The following is a 13,642-nucleotide window of genomic DNA, read 5'->3' as shown; positions in this document are numbered from 1 at the left end:
GTGCATTTTATTTTTATTTTGAGGCATGATTTGGAACATCTGGACATGGTCCTCCTCACAAAACCAACCCATGTTTTAAAATCACCCCTTAATTGGAACCAAACTCCAGTGAAGACTGACATATGCAACATGATCATATGAAGCTCATTTGTGCGCTCAGACCTTAGAAGCTGCAGCCAACATGTGTGGATTTCAGTTCAGTGACACATTTTGTCATGATTTGTGTGCATGGGTACTTGCAATTGGTGTTTGTATATAACAGGTTTTTAATGGTTCATATGCTGTGTTCCGGAAGGAAAAACAACATACACAAAGAGGCTGACTTTTATTAGCAGAGGTGCTAGTAGTAGTTGCTTATATTTGTGTCCTGCCTTAGTCTGCAGTGAGCTACCATTTGGCTTTCTCACATTATGAAAATATTGTGGTATTAAAAGAACTTGCCATTAGAGTGTGTATTGTGTATTCATTTGTCATTTAAAATGTACTGAATTATGTTTTGCAGAACTTTTTAGATTGTTGGGGATCTTCCCACCACCACACAAATTGCAACCCATTAGTTGGGGTAACTCCTGGTTTAAAAGAAGAAACACCAAATTCCATCATCATGGTTGGCAGTTAAATCAGTACTGGAGGCAATGACAACATAAAGTTTTCAGAGACTTCCCATTATTAAACACTGAGTTTCACCTTCCAGTCTTAACCTCCTAACCTCATGCAGTGTTCTTTGGATGCTGCTCACAATACCAGTATTAACTACTACTAAGAAACAACAATAGTATAACTTAAGCCAAAAATGAAAAGCCCATCATCTAGATTCCCGACCCTTTTCTTCTGTCTTGGCTCAGGTTTCTGAATTTCTATTTTCCAGGTACAGAGAGAAAGGGGAAACTTTCTCTTGCCTTAAGAGTAACCTAACTCACTTGGAGGCCCTGCTTATTTTTAAAATAGCCAGTCACGACTGCCCACTATTAGCAGTGTTATTCTGGGCAATCAAAACCTTCGTCATTATCAGTGGAGTATTTTCCCCATTCAGGAGTAAGGAATGTATAAACTAATAACTTCACCTTGACAATTTCTTAGATGCAGAAAGAATTACTGGATACTGAGCTTGATTTGTATAAGAAGATGCAGGCTGGGGAAGAAGTGGCTGAACTAAGAAGAAAGTACACAGAACTGCAGCTTGAAGTACGTTGGTTTTTATTTCTTCAGTTAACCATGTATTACAAAAACTTTCCTTTAGTATATTTTGCTTAACTTACATTGTAAAGTATCATGCAATCTGTTGTGCAATTAAAGTAGTTTTTAAAAAAATCTTCTTTTGGAAAGTATTACACAACCCTTTTCTCTTAGTCAAGGTGGGTGAGGTAGTATCTTCCATTGGAATAGCTTCTGTTGTTGGACGAGACAAGCTTTTGAGCTGCACAGGGCTCTTCAAAACTACAAAAAGTAATCAATGTTGCAGATAAATCCAAGACGGGACAGATTGTTAAGCATAAGTCATTAACAAGTTACAGGAGACCAGTTGAAGGACAGTGGGCAGTTAACACCTGTGCAGTCCTGGGGCCAGGGACAATTAGTGGGTTACACATTGGTGTAATGAGTCCTAAAACCAGTGTCTCTAAGCCCCTGAATTTTGGTATCTAGCAAAGTTATGAATTTAACTTCCCAGGCTCATCTTTTGATGGTGTTGTGCAGGTTTTGTTTGAGGACGAAGACCGAGAGATCCAATGAAGAGTGATCACTTTGTGAAAAGTGTTTGCCCACAGATGATAGGGTGTTTTTGTCTTTTATAATTTTTCTGTGAAAGTTTAACTGTAGACAACTATATCCAAGAAACCCACAGATCCCATGCTTACTTCTCTGGATCCAGGAACCACTCCAGACACCACAATATCTGTTATCTACAGCCAGACAGTGTTACCGCAGCCTATGTTCTGAGGAGAAAGTCCAGGATAGACACCTTAAGACACTTAAATCTGCCTTCACCAAACAAGGACACTCCACCAGAGAAGTAGATCATGTCATGGAACTGGCCACACAAATACCTCAATATACCTCAATAGAGCTGGCTTCGGTATGGAAAAAATGCAACCCACCAACCACCCCACAGTGGAACCGACATGGGAGATCACAAAAAATTGTTGATTGTCTGTTTCACTTTAACTGCTCTCCTGCAACATGTTCATGCTTATGTTTAACAATCTGTCCCATCTTGCATTTATCTCTGACACTCTGATTACTTTTTCCAGCCCTGAGGGCAAGCTCTTGGTCTCTTGAAAGCCTGTCTGTTCCACCAACAGAAGTTGGTCCAATAAAACATATTACCTCACCCACCTTGTGTATGTCATATCCTGGGAGCAATGTGGCTACAACACTGCAAATGTTTCCTCTTAGGGCAGTTAGCAGGGATAATTCACATCTTCAGTCTCCGGACAGTACTCAGAAGTATGCCATTCTGGCTGTCTTCCATTTTGATCATTCAGCTGCTGATTCAGTGTAAAGATTTTTTAAAGGATATTGTCAACTGATATTTTATAGATTTGCAGGAGGTAACTTTTGTTAGCATGCATTTTTAAAATTGTGTCTGAAGGTGGTGCTGTGGGTGTTTATACAGGCTAAAGCTGTCCTCGCTTATTCTTTTCTTTAAAGGAACATTTCCTTTAAAGGAATGTCAGCATGTTAAAAATAGCCTAATATTAACAAAAGTGTTAAAAGTACTAGAGATAAACAGTGTTCTTCTCTAATAGTTGTTTTAAAAGGTTGTATATTAACTCCTGTCCTGAGATTAAAATTCTGTTACAAATACAATATGTAAATAGAATTGGTTCAAGAAATGTTCCATGTACAAAAATATATGCCTGCATTTCTTTTAGAAAGGCTTGTTTGAAGGATAGTCATACCAGCTTTTAAAAGTCTTTTATTTTCATATTATTTACTTTTAAGCACTTATGTGCCATTCAGGATTACTAATTGATAAATACTAAAATGGTCTGGAATGTGCAATATCTACATATTGAATATATTTATTCTTTTCTTTACCATAAGTTTATGGGGCTTAATTGTCTGCAATTAAAAATTAACTGAAAGTTTTGCTGATAGTGTGTGTATCGAGGTAGAATATAGCTTGCTCTTTTTAACTATAGTTGCTGGGCAATGCTAACCATTGATAACATGTCTTTCTGTAGTTACACTGAGCAGACCACATGGAAATGGCATACATTTTCAAAGAATATATTTTTAAGTGTTAAGGAAAATAAATGTACTTTCATAAATGTACTAGGAGTGTACATTAAAGCTGTGAAAGAAATTTTACATAATTCAACTGCTTACCAATATGCGAAATACTAGATTTTAACAAACTGAAGAAGTTATTGTGCTTTACTTGCATCTTGATTATTACTTTCTTGCTGACTCTATGCTTTCCTATTGGTGCTCTCATTTGCACTGTGTAAACTATTTCTGACAATTCCCTTTTGTTAAAATAATTTCTATAACCAAAAAGAAAATTCACTTTTGTAAGCCTCTCTTTCACTTATGCTGAGACAATACTGTTAACTCCTTACAGCATTTTTTGTTTCCAAATGGCCTTGTAATGCCTTGCTGCTAGGTTGTAAAACTTATACTTCTGAAATACTTACTGCAGCAAAAATAGTCACTTTTATTTACATTTCATATGAGAGATGTGTGGATCATACACTGCAATATGTTGAGGCTTTTCTTATGAATTTCAACAGGGAGGTAGTTTTAGGGGGAAAAAATATTTGTAATCTATAAAAATAAACTTTCCCAAATAAGTTAGCTTGAGGGCAGACATGTGGCCTGGGAAATATCATCTTGACCATTTAAAAAGTGGGAAAGTTAAGTTACTGTAAACACATTCTTTTATAGGAAGTGTCAAGTCACCTTCACTGTGTGTGGTGCAACCAGCTGCACCTATAATATGCTTCTAAATTGCAGAGACTAATAAGATACACATTATGTCAAATATGTATGCTTAATTACGTGGCCACTTAACTGTTGATCTGCTTCAAATATTTGGATTCACAAGCATGATGATTGGAATTTATGGAAAAGGAAAACATGTTTTGGAATCTCAATCAATATGAGTGGTTCTGAAGTCTTTCCTTCAGGGAAAAGAAGGATTTGTGATGCAGTTGTTAACAATATTCCAATATTACAGGAGGAAACAAGGAATCACGTTGTCTTTGCTCAGCAGTGATATTTTAGGATTGTTGTATTAGAGTTCAGATTTATCTAATAGTCCTCAAGATGTCAGGGAAAGGCATTCTTATAGGCCGAGTCACAAGCGGCATTGTGGTCCCTAAAAGACTTGGTAGTATAGTCTCTATTCAGAAAGTGGAGTGATTGGTAAATAGACTGATGTTTCAAGGACCACTAAATGTATATACTGTTCATGACTTAAGTAAAGAGGGATCCAGATTTCCTGAAGGATATCTTCCTGTTTGATTTGGATCAGGACTTTCTATAAAGTTTATCTTCCATTATCCCTATTTCCACAGAGACTTCAAGATGCTTGAAGCAATGGCTGTGTCTATTTCTGCGTTTGTATAGTGCCTAGTAAAATGGGGCTCCAGTGCTGGTAAGGGTCCTCTGGGCTCTACTGAAATATAAATATTAACAATGAGAGATACTTTACTGGATTCCCTGGGTGTATCAGTTCTGGTATTCAGATCTTCCGGGCCTGTCCTCAGTTTCTAATTCTTCCTGTACTTCTGCATCTTCTGTCTAAGAATAAGGACAAATTCTCTGTCATCATTGGGCTGCTTGGATCATGGTACCTTGTTAGAAATGAAGGTGTTCTGAGGAAGTGCACAACATATTTTTACACTCTCAAAAGCCATTTACAAGAAAATGTGTTCTAAACTGAATGAGATTTTCGCTATGGATCTTGCCTGTCAAATTGTCACCTTTCTTGGATTGCAAAAAAAAGGTAAGACAGTCTTGCTATTGTTAAGTGCACTTGGCAGCCATTTCTGCTTACCATCCATTAGTACAAAGCTTTTCTGCCTTCAGTCATTGTAGGATTACAAGATAGTTGAAAGCACTGATGTGTATACACCAGCTTCAGAATCTCTTCCATCTTGGGACTTCAGTATGGTGCTTACAAGATTGATCTGTGTAAATTCTTACTCTGGCACCCATCATTGTGCTATGAGTACTTCACAATTATAAATTATACACAAATGTATTGTTAAATCTGTCAGTCTCTTCCTTCGTGTCTCCAGAAATTGGACTCTGTTTTGCAGGTTCAAGAGAGGAGATTAGTGTTTAATACAGGAAGGCTAAATCAAAGAGTTGTGTTGCAGCCTAATCTAAAGACAATGGTGTTCATATGGTCATGACTTCTGGCCTATAGAGTTGTACTTCCCATTTGTAATTTTTTACACACTAGTTTCACCCTTGACATAGATAACTCCGTTGTCTCAGTGGAACACAGCTGTTCTGGGAGGTCATGATCATAGAAGGCCAGAGCGTGGAGAGATTTGAAGATAAGGACTTGAACTTCAAGTTTGACCCTGTTTGAAGCCTCTATGGAGAGTGGAGGACTTTTTTCTAGTGTCCTGTGTTTATCTGTATTTTTTTAGATTCAAGGTTTCATTCTTAGGTACAGGGACTTAGAGTAAACATGCCTAGAGGCCAGGGGTAAATGAATCATTGTGGCTAAATTTAAAATTGACTGGAGCTGGCATTTGTCTTGGTATCCATGAATAGACTAGGGCATTTTGTATGACTGTGGCTGTTTGGGTGTATGGAAATGAGGAATCGAGGTGAACACCAAAGCAGAAGAGTAGGGTGGAGGGTGATATTATAGCGGAGGCAAGTTTTTTGGAGTGCTTCCTTCATCCCATCATCATTACCTTAATTTAAGCTCTTCTGGATTCAGTTCTAGGCAGTTAAGTCAGTTGCTGATCGCAGACAGGCCCTTTCCTTGGAAAACTCGTGTGGAGGGATGTTGCTTGCATCTTATGTGCATGTGGAGTAGAACTGGATGTCTTCTGCATATTGCTCACATTTTAGTCCCTGCTATTTCATGATCTCCTTTTATGACTTTGGGACCCACAGGTGAGGGTTCTGGAGGCTGGGGAGCAGAATCCCCCCTTATTCTCAGGTTGAGTGGCGTAAAAGGAGCACATTGCATAGTCAACTGTATCAAATACTGTAGGTGTCCAGCAAAGAGTAGTCGTCTGACCTATGCCCGTGACCAGGAGATCATTCTGCAGAGTCACCAGTGTGCTCTGTTCCATGTCTTGGCCTGACTCATGATTAACAGGGCTGTAGCATGTTGGCAGTATCTAAGACCATGTCTACGCTACAAACTGTTTGACACAAGTTTCATCAGCGTACAGTTACCAAAGTTAGTATATCACTTGTGTATGTGCGTATTTAGCTGCTTGCATCAGCCCTGCATGTACAAACTAGGAGTGCTTGTGTCGATGCAAAGAGCGGTGCACCATGGATAGGTAACCCAGTGTGCAACATGCTGTCATCTGGATTCACAGTGTGGAATAGAAATGAGTCATGCAGGCATTCCTGAGAGCTAGTGGTCAAGTTCTCAGCATGCAACTTTCTCCATCCCATAATGTCCTCCATATACCATAATTTTTGTCTTTTTTTTATATTCCACAAACCTGCATGGCACTTCAGTGTCCAGTATCTTTGACAAAGAGCATGGAACCTGAAGAGGTATAAATTCTCATGAGCGTTGCAAATGCAGGACTCATGCTTCTCCTGTATTTGCAGACCTGCAGAAAGTTCTCCAACAATGAGAGGACATGACAATTACAAATAATTCAAGGTTGTTGTGTTCATGGAGCAGTTGTGGGTGATGGTGTGCCAAGTCTGGGCCCAAGAAATGAGCATTGACTAGTGGGCTCACTTTGTAATACAAGTTTGACAATGAGCAGTGGCTGCAGAACTTCTGGATGCGAAAGAGATTCATTGACAGGGGAGAAGCAAGTGGCCATCACACTCTGGAACCTTGCAACGTTGGGTTACTACTAGTCAGTGGGAAATCATTTTGGAATTGGAAAATCCACAGTGGTGGTCATTTTCATGCAAGTGTGTAAGGCCATTAATAGTTTCCCTCAGCAATGTGCAGGACATAATTGATGGATTTTCAGCAACAAGGTTCCCAAACTATGGTAGGGTGATAGATGACATGTACCTCCCTACTTTGGCACCAGCCCACCTTGCCACAGAGTACAGCAACAAACTCTTAAATTTCCTTCTTTCTTGCAGTTATCAAAGAATTATGGAGAGCTGTGAGGTTAGTGAAGAAGAAGTAGATGTTTCAGAGCCAGAATCTCTATGGGTTTCCTTGTGTGGTCAGTAACTCACTAGATTGACTTGCTATGGTCTCTTATTGAGGAGGATTCACTAGCATTTACTGGGTATTGAAATGGATTACTGTGTTTATGCTTCTTGTCTGGAGCCAGAGTAGATTCTAATCTTCGTTTCGATATGATAGTAGAAAACCCAGGATAGGGGGAATGCTTCATATTTCCATTTCCAGCGTGTGATCAGCTGTGTGTGTGTAGTTCCTGAGATTGAGCAACCAAGAGTGCAAAGTGTAAAGCCATGGGTAAAGGCCATTGTACTAAAGATGTTGTCACAATAGTAGCTGAGGTGTCCTAGGACAATAAGTCTTGGAAACTTTGTAATAACTTTGTGGATAAGTTCTTGGAGGATAGGACCATCAGTGGCTATTAGCCAGGGTGGGCAGGGATACAAAACGATGCTATGAAGTGTGTCTAGCCTCTATTTGACAGAAGCTAGGAATGGGCAACATGGGATGGATCACCTGATGATTACCTGTTCTGTTCCTTCCCTCTGAAGCACCTCTCCTTGGCCACTGTCAGAAGACAGGATACTGGGCTAGATGGACCATTGGTCTGACCCAGTATGGCCGTTCTTATGTTCTTGTGTTTTTATGTTCAATGACATACTCTCTCAGCTTCTCTAGGAAACTGGATTAAAAGGCTGCAAACTACTTGTCTCTGGGTTCACGGAATAAATAGAAAATCTTATAGTTTGCCCCATTCATCAGCCTATACGCCATTGACCTATTTAGAGACAAAGGCCAGGGATGAAAGTCATATTAAACACTTACCTGTACGGGGGCCCGTGGAAGGGGCGGGGCTTGGGCTCTGGCAGCAATGTAAAAGGACTCAGGGCCCAGGCCCTTTTAAATTGCTGGCCCCGGAGCAGCTGCCCCTCTCCTCCTCCTGTTGGGAGGAGGGGGGTGTGTGTGGGAGGGGTCAAAAGGGGCAACGATGTTAAAGCACTGCCACACTTTTCTGTTCCTAACACTGCTATTTGTTGTGGTTGGGTGAAGGTCATATTAGGGAAAGGAGTGACATCTGTCGTTCCTTTAAAAAGAGGACTCAAAAATTGAGGGAGGACATGATTGACTAGTGTCTGACTCTGAATATATCTGGGGCGATCCCCCCCGTACCAGATCCAGAAAATCTTATTGGTCTACTTAATCTTTGGTGAGATGTCAAGATCATGTACCAAGTGGACTTATAGCTGTGTTTACTGCAAGAGTTGTTCTTGGGATTCATTTCACTGGCCACCTATGCTTTGCTCTGTGGCCCTATTGGGCACCCTGAGGAGTCCATCAAAAGTGCGCTACTTATCTCTCTCAGCACAGATCTTCTCCACCCCATCCTGCTCAAGGGGCTTCTATGGTTTCTCAGGCCTCTCAACAGCTAGACCTTCCTGAGTTTGTCCTGGTCCAACCTGCAGACTAAAGTTCACATGGGAATCCATCTCATCAAGTAGAAGAGCTGTCCCCCATTTATACTTTCTCTTCTCCTGATCAGGTCCTTCTTTGAGTCCTTGTCACCAGCACCAGACGACTTTGATTTACCAAGATCTTATGAGAATGGGTGGAAGCAGCTGTAAGAGTGAAAGCCAAGCTTGTGCTGGAGTCTGTCCTCAAACTCTGTGATATTTTGCAGTCCTCAGGTCCAGGCGGAGTAGCCTGCCTATTAATGAGGTCCCTTTGGATGACTGTAAGATTTTGCAGGTCCCTTTGGATGACTCCAGCGACCCTTACCCTGACAACAAACAGATGCTATCAGGTAGTTGTTCAGGGTTATGAGCAATTGTGTTCACATCCAACCTTGGGCTCCCTGGTTCTCAGCTGCAAATGGATGATCGTGCCAAAGTCATTTTCATACTACACCATAAGAAAAAATGCTAATGAAACTAGATTTATTTGGCAGGAAATATAATTCTACTCAAATCTACAGTTGCACATTTCTAACCATGGGGCGCTTCTGTCTAAATATGGTATTTATTGGGACTCCATGAGTAAATTCATGGGCAGATTTCTGGATGCTTTTAGGTCTCTGGTTCCTGAAGGCTGTCTCATTGCTAGATCTGCTCTTCAGGCTGCTCTGGACTCTCCAGATTCTGCAGCTGTGGTAATGGCTACCGTGATCACCATAAGAAGATTGTTGTGGCTTCAGAACTTGTGCATACCTGCAGAAGTGCAACAGATCATTGAGGACTTGCCCTTCGAGGGATATGTGGTCGTTTTTGTCAGATAAGAGAGGAGATGAGGCCGGACGTAGTCTAGAGGACTCACTTGCCACACTGTTCACTAGGGATCTACATGATAGCTCCCTGAAAGAAGCAATACAGACCACAGCAACAACTATGACAACCTTTCTACCAGCCTAGATATTCTTACTCAAAAAGAATGTCAAAAAGGGTCTCAAATCACAGTTCAAGTCTATACCCACCCTCTTTCCTCTTTTCTTTTCAAGGACAAGCTTGTACTTTTACAAGAAGTGCAAACTCTTCATTTGGGTGCTGCTCAGGAAGTTCATGCTGGGGAAAGGGCTTTACTGTGCGTTTTCTCATTTCTAAAAGAAGGCAGAGGGGCTGTGGAAGTTAAACAAATTAATCAGAAATATCAGGTTCCACATGCACTCCTAGCAGTCTCTGGCTCTCCAAGATGTTTACTCTGTGTGGCAAACCATCCAGGCCACAGAAAGTACCTGAGACATTTGATTGCGGACCAGCATTCCCCAGTGTACTGTCTTTCCTTCTGCCCCAGGGGTGTTTACCAAATGGATGGTAGCAGCCCACCTCAGGAGGCTGGACATCCAGATATTCACCTATCTGGACAATTGGTCTGCCGCAGTTCCAGGCAGCAAATGGAGATGAGCATCTCGCAGATTCAACCCTTATTTGCTCAGCAGGACCTGTTAATAAACAAAGTCAAGTCAACTTTTACTTCCATTCAAAGAACCTAGTTAATGGTGAGAGGATACAGATTCTATAACAGCAGTGGCATATCTGCCTCAGGACAGATTTCAGGTCATCCTGGACCTGTTCAACAGTCTACAGTCTTACCCCCAACACATCAATGAGATCTTGTTTGAGATTGTTGGAGGACATAACATGCTGCACTTATGTGACTTGGCATGCTAGATTTTGCCTCAGATGTTTACAGGGATGGATGAAGCCTGTTTACCCCCCAATCAAACGTCTTCTGGACACGACAGTTGGCATAACTGCCAGAGCACTTGCCTCACTGGACAGCTGGAAGAATCCCACTAGTGATTATAGAGTAGTGCTGCCCTACTCAACTCCTCTTCCATCCATGACTTTGGCTACTGATGCATCCTTCCTGGGGTAGGGAGCTAATTTAGAGATGCCTCAAACACAAACTATATGTCAAAGGAAGAATCATCACTCCACATCAGTATGTTGGAGCTATGAGCCATACACAAAGCCTGTCAAGTCTTTCTACCTTAAATCAAAGCCCAAACTATCCAAGTCCTCCAGGACAACATGACACCCATGTTTTATGTCAACAGGCAAGGAAGTGCAATATCCATACTGTTATGTCACAAGACCATCCACCTATATAACTCTTGCATCAAGAATGAAATCACTCTGTCAGCATTTCACCTGGGAGCTCAGAATGTCCTATCAGACCACCTCAGCAGGACTTTTGGGAGAATCATGACTGGCCATTGAAGGCCAGTATACTCAGATTTATTTTTTTTTGCAAGTGCAGGATTATCGGTATGAACCAGTTTGCAACAAGACAGAATAGAACGTGCCATCAGTTCTGTTCCAGAGCAAGTCTGAGCCCAGGTACTCTTTCAGATGCTTTCCTCCTTCCCTGGAGGTCAACTCTGATGTATGAGTTTCCTCAAGTACCACTTACACATAAGGTCATACTCAATCTGAAACAGGATTGGTCCGAGATTATACTTTCTTGTCTCATATAACAAAGGTAACTGGGTTTTTTTTTTTTTTTTTTTCAGAATCATAAAGGTATTCACAATGGTTCCTGAGGACAAGTGTGAGAGTTAGTTTACTTGAATTTTGAAGGCGAACATCTTAAAATGCTTAATTTTATTTGAAACAAAACCCACATCTGCTCCTCTTGTTAGGAAGAAGTCTCAAAATTTGACATTAAACAAAGATGGTGATTGGAACATGATTTTATTTTAATTCTGTGAAAATAATGTTTAGATCATGTGTTGTGGACTGAAGTTATGTTTAAATTTTTTAGGCTGCCAAACGAGGGATTCTTTCTTCAGGTCGTGGTAGAGGAATTAATGCACGAGGTCGGGGTGCATCACGTAGCAGAGGTAGAGGAATACGAGGCCGGGGTCGTGGAAGAGGGGTTCCAGGTCATGCAGTAGTGGATCATCGACCGAGGGCACTGGAGATCTCTGCATTCACAGAAAGCGATAGAGAAGATCTTCTTCCTCATTTTGCGGTATGTAGTAACTTCAACATTTCTTTTCCTTGTATTTAGTAGTTTTGTGGAAGTGCAGGGAAAAACTTCCGAGGGGTGATTCCAATCAATTAGAATCCAGTATTTAATTAACCAAGGAGTCCTAAAGTAGGTTCTCTACCTTTAAAAAGAGCTTTCTGTTTCTAAACTATAGAAGGACTTCATACAAGGTAGGGAAAGGAAAAAAGTGAACTTTTACTTAACTCTAGTGGCATTCTTTAGAAACAGCTGTTTGACGGACAGAAAATGATACAGACCAAGGTACGCCAATGCCCAAGGCCTCTTAAATTGCAGGGAACTGATTAAGTGAGATGTATTAAGATGATCTTGCAAAGTGACTAACACTCCATGCTGTAGAAGGAGAAAAATCATCCAAAGTCATTGCCAAAGAAAAGGAGCATGGCAAAAGGGTGAAAGAACCATAAGTGATGCTAAATTGTTCCCTATGTGTTTACATGGATGTTGTGTACACCAGGGAGAGAATCTGCAGGTAAAATTTCCTATCGTCCGTTATTCAATATCCTAGCAAGCTACTGTTAAAGTGGTGGTAGTAGAAAGTCCTTGGGTAGAAATCATGCAGAACAACTGGTAATGGGCTTTTGCCAGAACTGGAGGAGTATAAGAACGAAAAGAAATCTTGGACCACTCTTCTAAACCACAGAATACCATATTGTTATCCTGTAACAAAACAGGATAATGTGTGAACAAACTGCCTTTTTGGAGATACGCTTGCTTCAACTTTCTTTATGCCTGACAGTCCTGTCTCAATGAGTTATACCCACTTTTTTGAGTTTGAGAGTAGAGGCCAGAACTGTACAACAACTGCAGGATCTTAATACCACTCCCAGAAGTCTGTGCGTCCCCAAAATGGCGCACACGCAAAGCCAGAATTCCCTTTAAACAGAATTCCCTTTTCCTAACTTCTTAATGTTAGGGCTGCAGTTCAAAATTTGGTACTGGGATTATATTTGTCAGCAGTCCGTAATATCAGCATATAATTTAGTTCGACTGAAAATCAAACGAGGGGAAAATTGTCTGATCTATGTGTTTTCTCTTGAAGCCTACAATGAAGGAGAAACCTATTGAATTTGTAGCGTGGATACTGGTGATGGTACAGAGCTCTCAAAGATATATTGAGGCAGTGTCACAAGTGAGATTGTGGAGCAGTCAGTCAGGTCTGCCTTCTGTTTGCCTTTGAACATTCACCACAACAGGTACAGCCTGTGTACCAGGAACAGGAGCAAACTGTGGTCCAACAATTCTCAAGATGTGGTTGACTTAGAGGATAAGACATATCGTCTTATGTCAGTTTTTATTCTTCTATAGCAGTCACATTTCCAGCAGCAGAATATGGCTATACAAATAGGTGTATTGAAATGACTTTTTATTATTATTGGGAAACTTGTCTAGTTATTATAAGGATATTGGTAAGACTCTTCAGCCAACATTACATTTAGATTTTCAGTTAAAACAATATTTTAAACTCCTCTGCTAGGCATTAAAATAAATGTAAATCAGAATTCATAATAATTATACCACTTTTAGTGTAAAGAGTTAAGTTTCTGGAAAGTTAGACCTCACATTTAATCTGTGCATATATGTCAAGGCTGAATATTTGCTGATATTACTGAAGTTGTAATTAAAGTGGACCTCTAAAGCTTTTTTGAGTTTACTTTTTCAACTAATTTATGATCCATGAAGAGCTGCTTTTGCTTTTGCTTTTGACAATCTCTGTTTTCATCATATTTAAAAAAACTAAATAGTGGCTCTGCCCCCTTCCTCTGAAGAAACCAGGGTGAGAAGAACTTGAGCTCCAACCTTTCTGATATCAGTGCTATTTGCATGGCAAGT

The 13,642-nt window shown here is 40.5% G+C and overlaps 1 protein-coding gene across 4 annotated transcripts in view; it reads left to right on the top strand.

Moving 5' to 3' along the window:
• The window catches only part of RBM26 (RNA binding motif protein 26), a 115,399-nt gene that overhangs the window by 67,910 nt on the left and 33,847 nt on the right, over nt 1–13,642 (top strand). For all 4 annotated transcript variants that reach the window (XM_073347394.1, XM_073347385.1, XM_073347403.1 and 1 more), the window contains exons 18-19: nt 1,081–1,185; nt 11,564–11,773. In XM_073347394.1, the coding sequence (XP_073203495.1) occupies nt 1,081–1,185; nt 11,564–11,773 (315 nt within the window). The remainder of the gene's footprint in view (nt 1–1,080; nt 1,186–11,563; nt 11,774–13,642) is intronic.

This window comes from Lepidochelys kempii, chromosome 1 (assembly GCF_965140265.1).
Source record: "Lepidochelys kempii isolate rLepKem1 chromosome 1, rLepKem1.hap2, whole genome shotgun sequence".
In the NCBI taxonomy this organism is placed as follows: domain Eukaryota; kingdom Metazoa; phylum Chordata; order Testudines; family Cheloniidae; genus Lepidochelys; species Lepidochelys kempii.
The sequence above is the reverse complement of the archived record's forward strand: the minus strand, read 5'-3'. Positions and strand labels throughout refer to the sequence as shown.